The 20057-nt window shown below is 38.2% G+C and overlaps 1 protein-coding gene across 1 annotated transcript in view; it reads left to right on the top strand.

The window, feature by feature from the left end:
* Positions 1 to 20057, top strand: part of TSHR (thyroid stimulating hormone receptor) — a 173913-nt gene that overhangs the window by 136879 nt on the left and 16977 nt on the right. The window contains exon 9 of the mRNA XM_004262300.3: positions 2316 to 2393. Within this exon, the coding sequence (XP_004262348.1) occupies positions 2316 to 2393 (78 nt within the window). The remainder of the gene's footprint in view (positions 1 to 2315; positions 2394 to 20057) is intronic.

Genomic DNA, 20057 nt, shown 5'->3' on the forward strand with positions numbered 1-20057 from the left:
GAAGCTTGGTATCCATCCAGCCATTGCCTGAAGAGGCCATGTCTGGACCATACCCTTGTGGCATTTGTAAACAAGTTGCTTGTCACTGCCATCAAAAAAGTCAATTGGCCACCACACCCTATGATGAGTCTTCTAGCTTTCATTCCCCATTACTTTTTCCATAAAGTAAAAGTTTAGCATAGCTCACCTCACTATTTTGGAGGAAAAGTGCATTGATTTTTTTTATTCAATCATTTACACCTTCCTTCAGTAAATAGTTATAGAGGCACTGAATTTGGCACTGGTGATACAACAATGAGTAAGACAGAGAGCTTAAACTCTGATTTGGGAGACAGATGATGAAAAAGTAAACAAATACACAAGATAATCACAGACTGTGATAATGCCATGAAGGAAACAAAGATTGCAATGAGGAAAACTGATGGTGGCTACTTTAAGTTAGTTCTCAAGCTCGATTTGAGAAAAAATGTAAAGGATCACAAAATGTATACCAATTTATGAGATGTCATTGTGTGAAGTCGTAGTACTTGTCATTTGGTTAATCCCTTATCCTGCACAGGAGAGGGAGACTTCTTGGTGTTTGGTAAAACTCTTCCTCCAATTGCTCCAGTGAACACCCATCTATGGCTCTGGGGCTGCCCTCTCTTATTCTAAGTTCCATCCTCTACAAAGGACTAGAGAGAGCAGAGCTGCTGGACCAGGAGAGGTTGAGGGCAGACCTCACGGAAGTGCTGTTTGTGCTTTCGCCTTCTGAACAGCAACAGAGGCTACCTCCTCATGGCTCAGCCACAAATAAAGCCACCCTCCCTCTCCTCAATCTCACCAAGAGATGCAGAGAAAGAGAGAGAGAGATGATTAACCAAGGAGAAGTTCTTCTGTGAGGGCTCTGGGGAAAGAATCCTTCTGACACAAAGTCCTCATGTCACACTATTTTTTTTTTTAATTGAAGTATAGTTGATTTGCAATGTTGTGTTAGTTTCAGGTGTGCAGCACTGTGATTCAGTTATACACATATATAGATATAGATATAGTTTTTCAAATTCTTTTCCATTATAGGTTATTACAAGATACTGAATATATTAATAGTTCCATGTGCTATACAGTAGGTCCTTGTTGTTTACCTAGTGTCACACTATTCTTATTAACCATCGCCCTTGAAGATTTTGCATCATGAAGAGCAAACACCATAAACAGAATAATGGAAGCATTATCTGTATCTAAGCAGATCTCCTGAGTCTCCACTGCATTCATTTTGCATCAACAGGTGACCACTCACTGACTCTTAAATTGACTAGTCTATGCAGGGGTCAGTTATTCTAAACATGTGTAAATTGAGATCATTTATAACAAGGAGATTTTATACACACACACACACACACACACATATATGATGGCTATATATATATATATATACACATACATAATGCTTTGTTTCTTTTTAGATAACATTGTTCTCTAAAAAAGCTAGGGGGGAAAAAGCCAGTTTCAAAATGCTTGGAAGCTTTTATCCATTTGGAGGTAATTTTATGTTTCAGAATCACTTTGTGACTTAAATTGCTCAAAAATATTTTACACTCAACTGCCCAATATATTTTCAAAACGGAAAGATCAGTGTGCCCATCAAGGCCCTTCAGGAAAGGTATACTCTGTAATCTTATCTGTATAACCTGCCCCCCATTCCCCAGATAGGATTGCCACAGAAAATGCTGGCCACCCAATTAAATTTGAAGTTCAGATAAACACCAAATAACCTTTTAGTATATGAATGTTTCAAAAATTACATGGGAAATACTTATACTAAAAAATTATTCATTGTTTATCTTGGCATCCTGTATTTTTACTTGCTAAATCTGGCAATCCTGCCCCAAATAAAAGATGTGAATCTCTGACAGTTCCCATCACCACTCGCCACCTTCACTGAATACCTGATTTAAGCCCAGTCATCAAAAGTAAATGTAAATATTGATCAATGTTGAGAAAAAAAATTTAATTTAGTTGGTATTGAAGAAGATTGAAAAATACAGTCGCCATTGGCCAGGTAAATAGGGAATTAGGCAACTTTTATATCATCTAGACATGCAAACTAGATCATAAACAAGTTCTCTTTCAAAGACTTCTGCCATAATTAATGTGTATAAACCTTGCACAATTGAAACCTAGAATATTTTGAGTGCTTAACCTGGAAGAAGGTAAGGTGTTTTCCAAATTCCTAAGAAACAGGTAATAGCTAAGGAGACCATGCTCTCATTTTATTTTGGTATTTATGTTAATTTGCTTAACCTCACCTAATCCATCCTCTCTATCACTTTCTCTAGTTACCTGAACAAGAATAAATACCTGACAGCTATTGACAAAGATACATTTGGAGGAGTTTACAGTGGACCAACCTTGCTGTGAGTAAGACATACAAAAGAATATTTGCCTTTTTTTTTTTTTTTAATGGAAGGGAGGGGGCCATTAAGAAGAGTAGCTGATGATGTCTGTGGGGAGGGAATGTTGTTGTCTTGGATAAAGGCTTCTGCTAGTACTTTTCTGCCCAGCTGTACAGGTTACTGCTTGGAAGAAAGTCCTTGTTCTTTGAGACTCAGAAGGCCCCAGACTCCACTGTGCCATCCTGATGCCTGATGCCACCTTGGTGTGGACATTCATGAAGGCCCTCTTTTGGAAAAAAAGACATTTTTGAGCAGCTGGTGTTTGCAAAATTCTGAGATATGAGGTCTACAAATAGGTGGAAGGCACTCTAGTCTTTGCTGAGAAATGAATGTGTATTGCATAATGCAATACATTATGGTACTGTACCATATGGGGGTTCATAGCACAAAGAAGGAAGAGTATAAAAAGTTTGATTCATATCTGGGAAAACTTACAATCACTGGAAAAGATGGGATGTAAACAGTTTTTAAAACAACATGGAAAAAAAGTTATTTGTGCATTTCCTCTGATTTATACCTCCACATGTAATCATGATGAAGTTCTGTTGATTCTGTCTCCCGCAAGCCTCTTCTAGTGCCATCTTCTCCATCCCCTTGGTCTTGCCTTAGTTTAGAACTTCATTCTTGAGCATCTAGTACAATCCTTGCCAAAGTGGAACAGAGCCCCCCAGGAGAAGCACAAGACAATCCATCAGAGGCACGAAGGTTCCATACATAAGAGGTTCCATTTAAAAATAAGAACAAATTGGGAATTCCCTGGTGGTCCAGTGGTTAGGACTCTGTGCTCTCACTGCTGAGGGCACGGGTTTGATCCCTGGTTGGGGAACTAAGACCCTGCAAGCCATGTGGCATGGCCAAAAAAATTAAAAAAAGAACAAATTAAGTTCTACTAATATTTTACATATAGATGATCACTGTCCCTCAGGTGTCAGGTAGGTAATGATTGCATCCCAAGGGAACAGCTGGTGATCCACAGTCTCGAAGACTTACATCCTCACTCTTTCACTTTTAACAATTTCACTTCACTTTTAGATTGAATACACCCAGTTAAGTGGGTTTATGGCCTTACTTTCTTAACACACAGGCTCCATATAAGAGGGCAGAGTGACCCTGAAAATCTATTGTACCATACGGGGATTCATTGTTAACTCATGGCAAAGTACTTAAAAGTATTATGCATTTTTCTTTTTATAAAAAGACAAGTGAAAAAAAGTGTATTGACCTTTTCTGTGATTTTTTTTTTTTAACCTGGAAGACATTTTTTAAAGACATCTTTAACTGCTCCTTCAAGATAAAGGTGATATTTCACCAATGAATGAGGAAAGTTGTTGCTCTTCTAAAGAAATGTGTGCTTTGGAAAGTCTTTAGAAACAGGTATTTGGAAACTTTTCCATGTTACGTAATTTTCCTGATGAAAATAGTGAATGTCACTTATAAAAATTTTGCTTTTTTAAAATCAGAAATTGAATTTTAACATGTTTTAAAACCTTTCAAATTAAGAGTTGCAGTGGGTTTAAAATCCATGTATATAAAATATGAAAATGAAACATCTTTAGACTACTTTGCAAAAACTACTTATTGACAGCTGAGAATATGAATTTCAATAAAAACATGTATTTAATTACTGAATTGGATTGAGAGATGAGAATCTCAATTTAGTAAGTACAGCCAAGCCTGCCCTATTCCATTTGGAACCATCTATCTTTGTGAGGTAACTTTTTCAATTGACAACCATTTAAACCAAAACAAAAATAAACTGACCCAGAAGCAGACCTCTGAATAGCTGTATCAGAAAGTGTTAAACGACAATTTTCATAATTAGTAAAGTATTATTTAATAACATTGATTTCACTTTGGTGAAATATTTTTTTAATATTACTTATTTGTTTTTATCTTATCCTTTTAAATGTATGGTTAGTGTGTTTTGTAATGTATAATGTATAACATGGTATTACAGTAATATGTGTATAGAGCTCATAAATATACATATGTTAAAGTACATACTCAGGCATTTTTTACTTATAAATACATGACATTGAAAGAATTTGAAGACCAATAGTGTAGACCAGAAACATTCAAAGTGTGGGTCCACTATAAGGTTGGCTCCAGAATGTACTTCAAAGCACAGCTTTCTTCGTGGATAAAGTCTTCCTATGAGAGCAAAGTTGCCCAAACTAAGCAGTGTGCTTAGTAAAGTAGTTGCTTACATTCCAGTACAAGCTTCTTACTTTATCAGGGACTCATAAGAAACAGCCAATGGTTACCACACTTTGAGTAGCACTAGTCTAAATGACAAGTCTCCAAATTTCCCCTGGCCTTCTATTTTTTTTTTTTTTTTTTTTTTTTTTGGCCTTCTATCTTTGACCTTCTCAATTTTACCTTCTCCAAACCTCCTTGTGTTCAAATGCAAATAGGATCTTAAAAACCAATGCTGGTCTCCCATTCCCCTCAGGATAAAGACCTTGGTGTGGCATGCAAAGCCCTGCTATAACCTTCAGCTTTATCTCTCACACCTCTATACACTCCTGACCAATCATCCATCCATATTGAAACTTTCAGCTCCCCTAATATTCCAACCTACTTATATGGCTATGCTAAACTCTTGCTCTTCCTACTGCTTTGAAAACCCTAGCACAACCTTATCTGTCTGATAAGCAGCTACTACCATTTTGACATTTGAGTAAAGATCTCTCTGAAGTCATTCTTGGCCCTCCTCTCCTTAGGGAAGGATGACCATTTCTTCCCTTATACACCCCACCTCTATTTATGCATCTCATGGCACCAGTGACATGTTTCTATCTATCTCTCCAGGAGCTCCTAGACGGCAGGGGCTATGTCTGTTTCATTTCTACAGTTCTAGTTCATATTACAGTGCCTGAAACACAGTACTTGCTTAAAAATGTTTGTGAAATTAATACAGTATACTATAAATATTTGAATCACACTTCCATAAATGCTATGGCATTTAAGTAGTAGTCACATTTTAAAGATATTTTAGTACATTGTCCTTATGGGAGAGTGTCCATTTCTACTTCTTTGGAAGCGGTAAATTAAATTACCTATTTGTTTGTGCTGCTTAAAAGTTGTTTTGATAGTTTTGGTAAGTCTCTTTTTTACAAGACTCTCTAACCAAGTTAAGAGCAGATGTGCAACAGCTTGACGATGCCAGTTCTGCTTCCTAGAGGCATGCCAGGTTACAAAAAGTGAACTATATTAGGAGCTAGACCTGGAGTTGATTCTTGGCTCCATCACTAATTGTGAGACCCAAGTCTCAGTTTTCTTATTTGTCAAAAGAGGGTAGCTAAAAGTAGTGAAACTTAAGTAAGAAAATAAATCTGAAGTATTTCATATATGCTTAATAAATGGTCAACATTATCATTACCTTCACTTCTTCCTGACTCTTGACAGCATCACTATTCTTATCTTTTGTAACCTCTCTGATCACTCCCTCCCGATTTCTCTCACTAGAGCTCACTGCCCCAGAATTTCAGTGTGGCTCAGTCCTGGATCTTTCTCCTCTATATCTTCTCCTTTGGTTAAATCATTTGCTCCCTAATATTATGAGAATATGAATAATTTCTAAATTTCAGGTTTCCGACCATAGCTCTTATTTAGTCATCTCACCTGCCTGGAATTCCTCCCTCCTCTCCCTCTCATTCCTACCCATTCCCATCAGTTTGATGAAACTTTTCCTGACCAACCTCTGAAAATGTACAGTCAACATTTACTGAGTACTTGGTAAGCCCAGGACTCTTCATTATGAGCTTTCAGTAGGGGAGGGTCACCACTTTGAAGGATGGTCAGGGAAAGCCTCATCAAGAAGGTCACAACTGGGAAAAGATTGGAAGGTCATAAGGGAGCAAGTCATGTGACTATATGAGGGAAGATCATTCTAGGCAAGTGCAAAGACCCCCAGGTGAAAACATACCTGGCGTGTTTGAAGAGTAGCAAGGAGGCTGTTATAGCTCAAGCAGAGCGAACTAATAGACATATACATTTCATCCAAAAACAGCAGAACACATTCTTTTCAAGTGCACATGGAACATTCTCCAGAATAGATCACATCCTAGGCCAAAAAAGAAGTCTCAATACATTTAAGATTGAAATCACATCAAGCATCTTTTCCAACCACAATGGTATGAGACTAGAAATCAACTACAAGAAAAAAATGGAAAAATCACAAACACGTGGAGGCTAAACAATATGCTACTAAACAAAAAATGGGTCGTTGAAGAAATCAGAGGAAATCAGAAGATACCATGAGACAAATAAAAATGGAAGCACAGTGTCCCCAAATCTATGGGACACAGCAAAAGCATTTTTAAGAGGGAAGTTTATAGCGATGTAGGCCTACCTTAGGAAACAAGAAAACTCTCAAATAAACAATCTAACATTATACCTAAAAGAACTAGAAAAGAAGAATAAACAAAACCCAAAGTTAGTAGAAGGAAGGAAATCATAAAGATCAGAGCAGAAATAAATGAAATAGAGACTAAAGAAACAGTAGAAAAGATCAACAAAATTAAGAGCTGGTTCTCGAAAAGATAAACAAAATGGATAGACTTTTAGCCAGACTTACCAAGAAAAAAGAAGAGAAGGCCCAAATCAATTAAATCAGAAATAAAAGAAGAAAAGTTATAACAACCACAGAAATACAAAAGTGTTTTCCAAACTATCTATCAAAGATGAAGGTAAAATAAAGACATTTTCAGATGTGCAAAACCTCAAAAACTTGATTTCCCTTCACCTTTTCTTGAAGCATAAACAAATAAAGAGAAAAATGAGAATTTTAATGATCAACATTGGACAGAGGCAAATGGAATTCCCAGGATGACCAAAAAGGGAGGTCCTGGGAATCTTGAAACCAGGACATCTACATCAGGGCTGAAGGAGGGCTCCAAGAGAAAGTTCTACAAATAAAAAGGGATTGATAGATTATATGATAGGACTGACTTTATGAAAAACTGAGTTGAGAGATATTTTAAGAACTTTGGAGCATATAACAAGACTCAGCAAGAGGTCCATTCAAACCAAGATATGTAAATAAAAGAGAAATAGACATCTCATGAAGAAACTAAAAATGTTACACAAGAAATAAAATGAAATCACAATATGCAGGCTTGTAATAACCAAAATACTAAATATAGGTTTAACCAAATACATCCTAAAACTATTTCGGGAAAGTTAAGGGGGTGTGAGAAGGATGTATGTGCAGGGTGATGGAAGAGAGCTAAATCCTCATCTTCCAAAGTAGGGAGTCAGTGGGTGAATGAAAAACCAATAAATCAAGAAGTATTTTCAATTATGGGAAGAATACTGGAAGTTGAAAGTGGTTGCTTCAGGGGCATCAGAGAGCAGAAGGCAGGGAAGAGCTGCACAGGAATCTGCTGTGTGTGTTAAGTTTCCAGTATAATTTGCTTTATAAAAATAGGTTCATGCATTATTTTAATAAAATTCTAAATTAAATTTTAAAAGAACACCACAAAGCATAGGAAGAAAGGACAATGGAGATTGTAGCATTTGAGAGGCCCGTAGGAGGAAAACAAGAAATGAATAAGAGTCCAGTCTCATTTCTCCACTTCCAAGCATCTGTCTTAAAATGCATCTGTTAACTAACCATGTATGGCCTTGCAACATCACTTTAATTCTTGTCTTGAACTTTTGTCAAAATCTTCATTACTTTATTTCCACCATATCTTCTCCCCATAACTAGAATTTAAGATCCTAGAGGAAATGGACTGTGTCTTATACGTTTTGTAATGCCCCCACTTCAAAAAAGAAGACAGCAAGTACTCAATAAATCTTGATAAAGTATAACTTAATATCAAAGACCCATGATTTGGCTATGATTTGGAGTAAAAGCCAAACTTGGAAAATCTTAAACTCCATCTAAAGAGAAGATAATTGGAATATATGTATACCTCATAAAGGTATTTGTGAAGACTGTATTCATCTCTGTTGACTAAAACAGTCAAATTTGCCAACTTAGTTTACCACCTGTTTTCAAGGTCATTTCTTTAAAAAGAATCTAATTTAAAACAGCTGCAACATCTAAAGTGCGATCTCATCTCCAATCTTTGCTAATTTTTTAAAAGCCTTTTAAATTTAGTTTCATAACATTTTTTCCTTATTGATTTTTTAATCAAGATATGCAATCTCATTTTCCATTTTTATACTGTCCATTTTTGATTATCGTGTTTTCTTTTCATCTTATTTTGAAAGAGAAGCTCTTGGTGTTTATAACCCCAAAGGAAAGAACACACTGAAATGTAATGCCTTCCATAATAACCAGAGTCCTCCAAGGTCTAAATTATGTAACTCATTCTAATAAGCATTTAACTTACTGTTGATAATGACTATATTATAATTGTCCCACTTACTATTATAAGTAACTCCTAAGAAGATGAAATCTCTGTGATAATATACTTGAGCTTGCACTACATGTTATCAACAAAAACAAACTTCAAAATAAACTATTGTTGCTATTAGCTGATCAAATTAATCATTTGAAAATCTAAGAGTCATGGCACTGCCATCTTGGTTTAGAGAAAAATAAGTCTTTCATATATTTCTTTTGACTCGTAATGCTCTCCACAAGGTCATACTATTAGATGGCTGAAAAATTGTGGCAGGGTTCTTTCTAGCATGGCTGAAGTCCACAGGCGTGTTGAATACATGATTTTCTAGGTTAATTCTGGGCAAAACTATTTTTTTATTGAGGTATAATTTACATACAATAACATGCACATCTTTAAAGTGTACAGTTTGATGAGTTTTGGCAAAACTATGTTACCTCATTGAAGGCTTAGAACATTTTCATGGCCCAGAAACTTCTCTCATGCCCCAATGTCCCATAGACAGCCACATATCTTTTTATTCTTCTAGTGTAAAAATAGGAGTGAAATTATCAGGTCATAGGATAGATGTATATTTAACTTTATAGGATATACTGTCAAACTGTTTTCCAAAATGACTATCCCATTTTCTAGTCCCACCAGTGAAGTGAGTTTCATACTTGCCAATCCATTGTATTATCAATCTTTTTTATTCTAGCCATGCTAGTGGGTGTAAAGAGATATCTCATGGTGGTTTTACTTTGTGTTTCCCTGACTATTAATGATGTCAAGCACCTTTTCATGTACTTGTTAGCCATTTGTATATTTTCTTTTTACGAGGGTCTGTTCAAATATTTTATCCATTCTTAAAGTTGGGTTGCATGCCATTTTGTTGTTATTGAGGTGTGGTCCTGAGAAATCAAATCAGTTTTAGTCCTAACTACCAGTCCTCTGTCATCCCTAGTTTATTCTCTCTTTCTGTTTCTCTTTTCTTTCCAAGGAGAAATAGCTAATCTGAAACAAACTCACACAAGGTGTTCATTAACTCATTCTGAAGATATTTTACTGAGCACCTACTGAACTCCATGAAAATTATAAGAATAAGATACAACCTCTGCCCTGAAGGAGGTTACAATCAAATTCAGGAGAAATGTGAATAAGGCACTATGAGTTTAATGTAAAAAGAGCCATAAGAAGTATTTAAAGAATCAAGATAGCATTTCTGGTTAGGGTGACCAGCAAAGGCCTTTTTAAAAGAGGTGGTATTTGAGATGGGCTTCAGGTGAGGGGCAGAATGACAATAGACAGAGACAGAAACTATAAGAGGAAGAACAAAGGCAAACGTACAGGAAAACAGGATATATTCTAAGAGCAACAACAACCAAAAAAACATTATTTGGGCCAAAGAATAGTGTCTGAAAAGCGCGTTGTGTTGAAATCATGTTATGGGAACATGACCTGACTCAGCAGGTAAGGATGACCCACTGAAGGTTACCATGGAAAGATTAGTAATAGCTGCATAATCCATTACAGTTTGTGGTCCTCTTCAACTCACCCCATGCTTCCTTTCCTTGGCCTCTGCCCACACTTGACCCTGACTATATTAACCCTGGGTAGCTCTGTCCCAGCCATGGCACTGGGACCGCTCATCTCTACATCCTGGCTGTTTGGCAGGCACTGGCCCTCCCTCAGAGGGAGGGAAATCAAGCCCAAAGACCTAATCAGCCTAGTGTTCCTTGTCTTCCTTTCTGTGCCTGCCAGCAGAGCCTCTGGAGTAGCTCTCTTGGAGAGGAAGGGAGCTTCCTAAGGGTGGAAAACCAGAGGGGTTTGTCTACTAGGCTGCTCTACTCTGGGCTGTGAAATGAGTTACAAAGACAAACAGACCTCTTGCAGTGCCCGACTTGGGCACCAAGCCAGACTCATGCCAAGGAAGCCGGGTTGTCAGGGAAGCAACCAAAGCAGGATAAGCAACTTCTCCTCCTAAGTCATACACCCTTTTCTCCAGAGGCACAGCAAAGGAGAGGGCCTGTGGCCATTTTGTAGAGTCTATGAGAGCTGCAAGGAAGGTCACAGAAGAAGTTGAAGAGAAAGAGAAGACAATTACCTTTCCAGAATTGTGTGCATGCTGGCTTCTTGCTAAAACAAAAGGACGGTCTGCTTCAGCCCTAGGAATCTTTGGACCAAAGGAGTTATGTCAACAACTCAGGATACTTGATTCCCCCCAAATCCAGATTTATTGATCAGTAGCATCTCTTACTACCATAGCCATTGATATGAGAAGAAAGGATTAGCACTTCAAGTCACGGAAATCTATAATGATAAGGTTACGTTTTACAATTATTGAGAAATTTTCAGAGCATTTCCCAACTAGGGGGATGACTCTGGTAGGAGAAGGATGATGGAGTTATTGCAAAGATCCTCAAAGCCATACAAACCTTTCAGCTCCTTCAATTGACTAAAAGCCCAGCTACTATTATCTTCAAAAGATTTTTACTTTAAATAAAGTTCTCCAAAGCACTGAGAGCCACTGTCCTAGAGCAATGGCCTCAAATGATCATGCATTTTACGTCAGGGGATTCAGTCTGAGTAAAGGTTTTTGTATCTATGCCACGCCAAAAAGTAAACTAGGATGACTGCATCTCTAAAAAAGAATAACTCACAAATCCATTAACTGTTTCTTTTAACTCAGTTTTGCTAAAGTCAATTATTTAAAGGATTTTTACTTTGATCAAAACTGATAGAAGATGAAAGAATCTTTACTGAGTCTGAATTCTAGGTGAACAACACTTGAAGTTTCAGGGAAAAAATTAGAAAAAAAATTCTAAACCATATTAATTTTCTAAACCAGTTTTATTAACTAATCAGTGCTCTTTAGCCAAGAGCCCTCAACAGTGAATCTTCAGAATCAACAGTGAATCTTCAGAATAAAAAGCAAGTAGGAACACATATTTTTCTCTGCAACTTTACATGTAAATAAATCTACTTTTTAGTGAGTGCCTACTAGTCTCAGTGCTAAACATTTTAAAATAAATTATTTTATTTTATACTATCAATCCCAAAGGTTTCTGACCTCTCCACACTACTCCACTCATAATTTCTGGTAATTTTACCCATATCAAGTCTCAGATGATGAAAGAAGAGAAATGAGATTGCATAGGGCCAAATAGATGAGGCAAAAATCATGCGTACTCTGTTCTGTGGCAAGTTTTACTCATGATTTTATAATTCACTAAAAGATGCTGATAACAGGTTGATAGGAGGGGTGAATCAACCTGGGATTAAATTTTTAAATAAATAACCCACAAATATAAATAAAGAAGCAGTTTACAGTGTATACAAATGAGGCACTCAATTCTTCCCAAGCAAATATGGATGAGTACTAAATCTTTGACTCTTCTGTGATTTTTACTCTTGGAACAGGTGGAAGGAAATAAGGTAGTTAAGGGTTTTCATTCTGACATGCTATCTCTGTCAAGTCTATGAAATCCATTTTGTTAATTATGTTCTGCTTCTGAGTCTAAAAGAAACAAACACTCGAAAGAAAGTGGACTTTTCACTTCTCACAGACTGATAGTGATGGTTATTATGTATGTGTGTTGTGCGTCGGGGAGGACAGGGGAGAGGACTTAACACTGAGGAGGACATGTTTGTGTTTCAGCATTTGACTGTCGGTAATACCTTGCCATCATTTCCTCTTGTTACTGTGTGGAGGAGCTCCCACCTTACTGAATTACAGTATACAGGTAGTTTTTCATTCCAGGATATATAACGCTGAGACAGTCAACTCCATGAGATTTCATAGGTCATGGAAGCTATAGTCTTAAATGAAGTGTAATTATGCAAACTCAAGAGCGAAAAGAAAGAAATAACAGTGATTATCGGAGTTACAAAGCAATTTTGTTTGTACGCAAAGACTTCAAGAAAAGATTGGTAATTTATGATCATCTAAATCTTTAGACAAACATTTTCTTATTAATAATAGGGGCAATTTTTGAGCTTCAGCTGTGTGCTAGGTTCTTTACAGATCACCTTGAGTCTCTTTAACTATTCAGTAGTAGGTGCCATGATCCCTATTTAACAAATGAGAAAACTGAGGTGCAGCGATATCAGGTAAGTCCCCAAGGTCACCTGGCCATAAGCGGTGATATTAGGATGCAAACCCAGCCCTAACCCAGAAACACCATCAATTTACAGCACATCAGGTCAACCCCTTTCACATAAGATGATTCTTGCTCCTGTTGTAATCCTCCAACGTTGCTTGATCATTTTCTTAAATTTCTACTTGAACATCCCCAGTTCTTGATCATCTGACTCTGAAAAAAACCAAAGTCCTCACCAAGGCCTTCAAAGACCTATGCTGTTCGCCCCCCACCCATGACCCAGTATCTCTGATCCCATCTCCTGCATCTTTCCTCATCACTCCACTCCAGCCACACTGAACTGGTGCCCCCAGGCACATTCTCACCTTGGGGGTTATGCACCAGCTGTTTTCTCTACCCAGGAGGCTCCTTCCCCAGATATCCATGGGGCTTGCCCTTCTGACTCCTTTGAGTTTTTGCTTAAATGTAAGCTTCTCACTGAGGTCTTCCCTGAATTCCCTGTTTAAATTAGAAGCTGCCCATCACCCTTCATCCCATTTCCCTACTTCCTTTTTCTCCATGATACTGAGCACCATCCAAACTTCTAGCTATTTTAGACATCTACTGACTTGTTTACTCTTTCTCCCTCCATTAGTATGTAAATGTAATGGGAGAAGAGATTTTTTTCTATCTTTCCCCATGGTTGTAACCACAGCGCCTGATACAATGACTCACACAGAGCAGAAGCTCCTTAAGAACGCCTCTTTTCTTATGGGTTCTCCGAAAATGAGCAAGCCCAGTAGCGAAGTAGTCCATGTGAACAACTTGCAAATTCTTGTTGCAAGTCAATCCTCATATGAAAAAACTAGACAGTTACCTGTGGGCACCGGCAGCTTGGAGGGATCTTAAAGTAGAATACCGGATTTTAAAACATGCTAATGATTGACTCATGTTGTAGAAACATAAGCAGTTTATATAGAATGAAGTCGAGGCAGATGCCCTCCTGCCTCCTCATTGTTGCTTTTGGACCATTATCTCTCCTCCTCCTTAAAACCTCTCCCAAACTTTGACTCTCGTGCCCTCAAACATTACCACCCAAATATACTTTTATTTTTTTTAACCACTCTTTTTTTGGTGTGAATTCTATACAAACCTTTTTTTTTTCCAATTTTGTTTTATTTTCTTTCTTTAAAAAATTTTTTTTTTAATTCAAGTATAGTTGATTTACCACCCAAATATCTTTTTTGTTGTGATTTGTGAACTCCAAAGTTACTCTATCTCATTTCTTGAAGCTCTCAGCACCTGATGTACTGTTACTGATTCCTCTAACACTACTCCTTTCATAATTTTTGTTGATTTCAGTATCCATGTGGATCTTCTTTCCTATACCTTGGCCTCTGACTTCCACTCTAGTAACCTTGTCCTCCTGGCCTCTGACTTCCACTCCAGTAACCTTGTCCTCCACTCTACCTCTAGACTTCAGGTCCATAGCCAATGATTCCAAACCCTTCATAATCTCAGTCTCAAACATTCTGCTGTCTTTCCACGTGTTTCCTTCTAATACAGTCATTCCTTCAATTCTTCGGTCTTACTAGGAGCTACAATCTATTACTAATATTTCACTGTCTTTCACCTCTCTCAAGTCTTCATTTCTTCCTTATGAAGCTTAAATTCCATATCTATCATTATAAGCACTGATCTGTACACACAGCCAACTAACTACCTTGACCCTCTCTCTATCATCCTTGCATAGAAAAACCCTACCTTGGTTAAGTCCAATTCCCACCTACTGTGGTCCTGGACTTTTGCAGGTGGGCTTGGCAAGTGGTTTCATTTTAAATCATTCACCCCAGGTGGGCCCCAAGTGCTGTACAGCAATAACATCCCATTTCCCTAGGCACTCTCCCAGATGAACATGTCAGACCTCTTCCCCTCTCCTCAATTCTCTAGTCCTCTCTCATTCTCATGCCCAGCTGATCACCTTGACTTCCATTTCATTTAGAATAAAATCAATCAGAAGAGAATTCCTCATGCTCCCACCACCACATCTACCCACCTTCCTGTATCTATGTCTACATCCTCTGTCTTCTCTCCTGAATTTTAAGTCACTTTTTAAGGCTGGGCCCTTCACCAAGGTCCTGGGTCCCATGCCCTCTCAGCAATTCAAGGGCATTGCTTCGGCAATCCTTGCCCTTCTGTCCCATAGCATCTATATTTTCCTCTTTACTGGATTATCTCCCATGGACATTTAAACATGCTATTGTTTCTCCCATCTTAAAACAATATTTCTTGAGCCTATGGATTAAAAGACACCTAAGAGACATATCAGTCAGCTGTAATACTTAGGTCAACTTGGCTCCTGACTCCAGTGAGACAACTACCTTGCCTCTCTTGGAACACTGATTGAATATTTGATGACTTTAAAGAGTTATTATTATTTTTAAGTGTTCTTTTATTTTTAAAAGATACTTTAACTTTCAGGACTATATGCTGAACTACTTATAATTTTAAAATATCCCTTCAACTCCATATCTACCTCTGTGTCCTTTTGTAGCAAGACATCACAAAAGAGTTGGCTAGAATCCTAAATCCTCTCCCCCAATCCCTGTTAAGCTCACTCCAATCACGTTTTCACCATGCCACCAAAACTGCTCTTTTCAAGGTCACCAGTGACTTCCACAGTTGCTAAATCAAACGGCCAATTCTTAGTTCGTGTCTCAGAAGCATTTAACTAGGTTGATGACTTCATCCTCCTTACAATACCTTCTTCTTCTGGCTTCCAAGACACCACTCTCTCTTGGTTTTTCTCCACACCTCTGATTGCTCCTTCCCAGTCTCCCTCTCTGGTTCTCCCTCTTCTTCCTGATCTCTTGTTGTTGGAGTACCCCAGGGTTCCACCTGTGGCCTTCTTTTTATCTCTCTTTATCCGTGTCCTTGGTGATCTCATCCACTCATATGGCTTTGCATAATGCCTGTGATATCTAAATAGAAGTCTCCAATCCAGACAACTCTACCAAATTCCAGACTTATAACACACTGCCTACTTGACACTGCCACCTGGATGTCTCATAGGCATCTCAAACTTGACCTGTCAAAACTAGACCTCTGACCATTCCTCCAAATTTGCTTTACCTTCAGCCTTCCCCATCTCAGGAAATGGCAACTCTATTCTTCCAGCTGCAGACCATATGTCATGGAGTCATTCTTGACCTCACTTGTTCTTAAACCCCCATATCAAAATCCATCAGAAAATCCCATTGGTTCTACCTTTTAAATCTATACAGACTCCAACAATTCTCAGCATCTCCACTGCTACCACTCTGGTCCAAGGCACCATCTTGTCTATTGTTGGTCTCCTTGATTCCACCCTTTGCTCCCTTTGGTTTATTCTCAAAGCAGTAGTTTGATCCTTTTAAAATAAGTCAGATTGTACCATTCCTCTGAAGGCTTTTGATCTCACTGTGATGAAAAGACAAAGTCCTTTTGATGGCCTACAAGGCACACGTGATCTGGCTCCCCATTACCTCTCTGACTTCTTCTTCCACATTTCCTAACCCCCTACTGTTTCAGCTCCAGCCATACTGGCCTCCCTGCTTTTTTAAGCATACCAGGTACACTCTCATCCCAGGGACTTTGCACTGACTGGTCTCTCTGCCTGGAAGGCTCTTTCCCAGATATAACTATGGCTCTCTCCCTCATCTCCTTCAGATCTTCGCTCAACCAACTCCTCAGTGAGGTCTTCCCTGACACCCATCCCCATCTCTAATTGTGACTTACCTCTGGGCTCTTCCTTTCCCCTACTCCGTATTGCTTCTCCCCATGGTACTTATCGTTATCATCTAACATACTGTTACTTTTTAGAAAAAATTATCCCTCTCTCTAGAATGTAAGCATAAGAAGAGCAGGAATTTCTGCATGTTTAGTCAACTGCTATAACCCTAGATTCTAGAACTGTTCCGTGAGACATAGAAAGCAATCAATAAATACTTATTGAATAAATGCACATGCTGTTTTAAAATTTTAAACAAATAATTAAACAAGCTCACTGTCTTGAACTTATAGCTTTTAAGCCCTAGTTATTTTTAACTCAGTATCAATAAATTAATTAAACTGCTTTTTAAGCAGTAAGTTAATCTTCTTTCTGCTCTTAGATGCATTTCATCTACCAATTTACAGATGTGACTACACATTTATAATGGATCAGCTTCTACATACTGACCTTTAGAAAACCTCACATTCATTACAAGCAAACATAAAAGAGACTTGCAATTGCTGCTGAAACATTGGCAAGCCGATTAGTGCTTATTTAATTTGCAATTGAATTCATCAAAGGTTAATCGTGTATTTGATAATGACAAAATATCTCACACAAAAATAGAAACTGTTCCAATGTTTGGGGATGCTAGAGCACCTAATCGCTTCTGAGGAGCAATTTGTTCTTCCTATGACATCAAATATCAGTTCGGTCTTTTCTTTTTCCTGGCATCCTTAAAATTTGGTGATATTCTTGCCCAGTATATAACCCTGCAGGCCTCACTCTCTCCAAATTCAGGTCCTGTTTCTTTCATTAGACACTTAACTTGAGATGGTTCCCATGACCTAGGCAATTAGACTTCAAACTGTCTGCCAGGCTCAGCTAAGCTGCATTCTGTTTTGTGAGCAAATACTTGCTAGAGACAAATTCTCTTGAAGTTCAGTGCCCATCACTTGATGAGCTCCTTGTGGAAAGTGCCAGAGTCAGTAAGAGAGGGGGAGGCCCTCCAGCTAGTAGGCTTCATTCGATATGGCTGCACTCACAAAGGAATTCAGGTCCTTTAACAGCTGATAGCTACTCTCCATATTGTTATCACTTCAAAACCAAAATTTAAAAATTAAACTATATTTTGAAGGATTTATTTTAGGAAAGATACACTATTAGGAAATTCTGGATTCAAACTGGTCAAATAAAAATTTAGATGAATGTGAAAAGATACAGCTTCAAATAACTTAAAATGATCCCTGCCTTGTTAAGTCTGAGGATTTCTTCAGACTGAGGCTCTTTCTCCATCAACTCCAGATTTGGAGATTGTCCAGTGTGGCTCAGCACTCAATAAGTATTCATTCTCAGCTCTTGCACACTTCTACATGCTAAATGGAGTAGTGATTAAAAGTCAAAGATGATGCATTGAACTTAAGCCTTTATTTCTTCTCCCTCCCGAGATTCCTCTTAAAAGATGGGAAAGAAAATTTTAATGTACATAAATCAACAAGGACAAAGAAGACGGGTGAGGGCAAATGGATGGCCTGGAGAGCTACAGAATTCTGGGGGGAAAAAAGGCAGAGGAGAAGGAGGCAAAACCCACACGGAGCATATATTCAGAGGCAACTTCCTTGCCCTGCAGAATCTCTGAAGGGTATGAGATTTAGCAGTGATGGATGTGACATGTGGCAAGAGACGTGGGACTAAAAACAAAAGGATTAATTGAAGGTCTCTGTCTGGAAATGGTAACCCTCCACCCCATTCATGCAAAACACCAACAGCCAAGTACCTCCCCTCTAAGCTGGAGATTGAAGTCTTTTTTCTGAAGAAGTTGAAAAACTCTAAAACAAAAAAGACCTCCACATTGGCATTTTAGGGTTCAGCAGCATAATGGCCATCTCCCCACAGAATTGCCCTAAAGCACAGTCTACTGCTAGACAAGCTCCCTATCAGATTTTCAGTGCCTTGTTCTTCAGCATGAATGTGACACCAAGGAACACAAGCCAAAGAATGCTTCTAACATGAAAGATCAAAACCAAGAAAAACAAATGGGGGGTGGGGGTGGGGAGGGGGATGAGTCTGGAGGAACCAAAGACGTTAAAGAGAACAGAAAAGAACTTTTTACAAAGCAACAATTAGTGACCTGAGATAAATCTGAGAAGATGTTTTATCCCTATAACAGTAATGATAATAATGGCTAATATTCATTGACAACACACTGTCAGTTGCTGTTCAAGAAGATGAGGCACAAAATGTTAAGTAACTGATAGTAAGTGGGGAAGCCAAAATACAAATCCAGATAGTGTGAATTGAAAACTCATGCTCCTAACTGTGTGTATGCGTCCTCAAACATGCTATAAAAAAGGAAGATAAAACAGGAAAGCACTCTTTAAAAATGTATTTGACAAGTATATATTCAGAGCCTTCTGTCTTCTAAGCACCAGTCTGTGTGCGAAAAATATAGCGATAAACAGAACAGGCAGAGTCCCAGCTCTCATCAAGCTAAATTAAAAAAATTCAAAGCCAGGCACAGAAAGACAAATACTGCATGATTCCTCTTATCTGTGGAATCTAAAAAAGTTGAACTCATAGTAACAGTAGAATGGTGGTTGCCAGGGGATGGGGGATGAAGGAAATAGGAAAATGTGGGTCAAGAGGTACACAGTTTCAGTTATGCAGTGTTAAGTTCTGACTGTCTAATACACAGCATGGTGACTATAGTTAATACTATAACGCATACTTGAAATTTGCTAAGAGAGTAAATCTTTTTTTTTTTCATTTTAACATCTTTATTAGAGTATAATTGCTTTACAATGGTATGTTAGTTTCAGCTTCACAACAAAATGAATCAGTTATATATATACATATGTTCCCATATCTCTTCCCGCTTGTATCTCCCTCCCTCCCACCCTCCCTATCCCACCCCTCCAGACGGTCACAAAGCACCGAGCTGATCTCCCTGTGCTATGCGGCTGCTTCCCACTAGCTATCTACCTTACGTTTGGTAGTGTATATATGTCCATGCCTCTCTCTCGCTTTGTCACAGTTTACCCTTCCCCCTCCCCATAGCCTCAAGTCCATTCTCTAGTAAGTCTGTGTCTTTATTCCTGTTTCACCCCTAGGTTTTTCATGACATTTTTTTTTCTTAAATTCCATATATATGTGTTAGCATACGGTATTTATCTCTCTCTTTCTGACTTACTTCACTCTGTATGACAGACTCTAGGTCTATCCACCTCATTACAAACAGCTCAATTTCGTTTCTTTTTATGGCTGAGTAATATTCCATTGTATATATGTGCCACATCTTCTTTACCCATTCATCCGATGATGGACACTTAGGTTGTTTCCATCTCCGGGCTATTGTAAATAGAGCTGCAATGAACATTTTGGTACATTGACTCTTTTTGAATTTTGGTTTTCTCAGGGTATATAACCAGTAGTGGGATTGCTGGGTCATATGGTAGTTCTA

The sequence above is a fragment of the Orcinus orca genome, chromosome 2 (assembly GCF_937001465.1).
Source record: "Orcinus orca chromosome 2, mOrcOrc1.1, whole genome shotgun sequence".
Lineage (NCBI taxonomy): Eukaryota > Metazoa > Chordata > Mammalia > Artiodactyla > Delphinidae > Orcinus > Orcinus orca.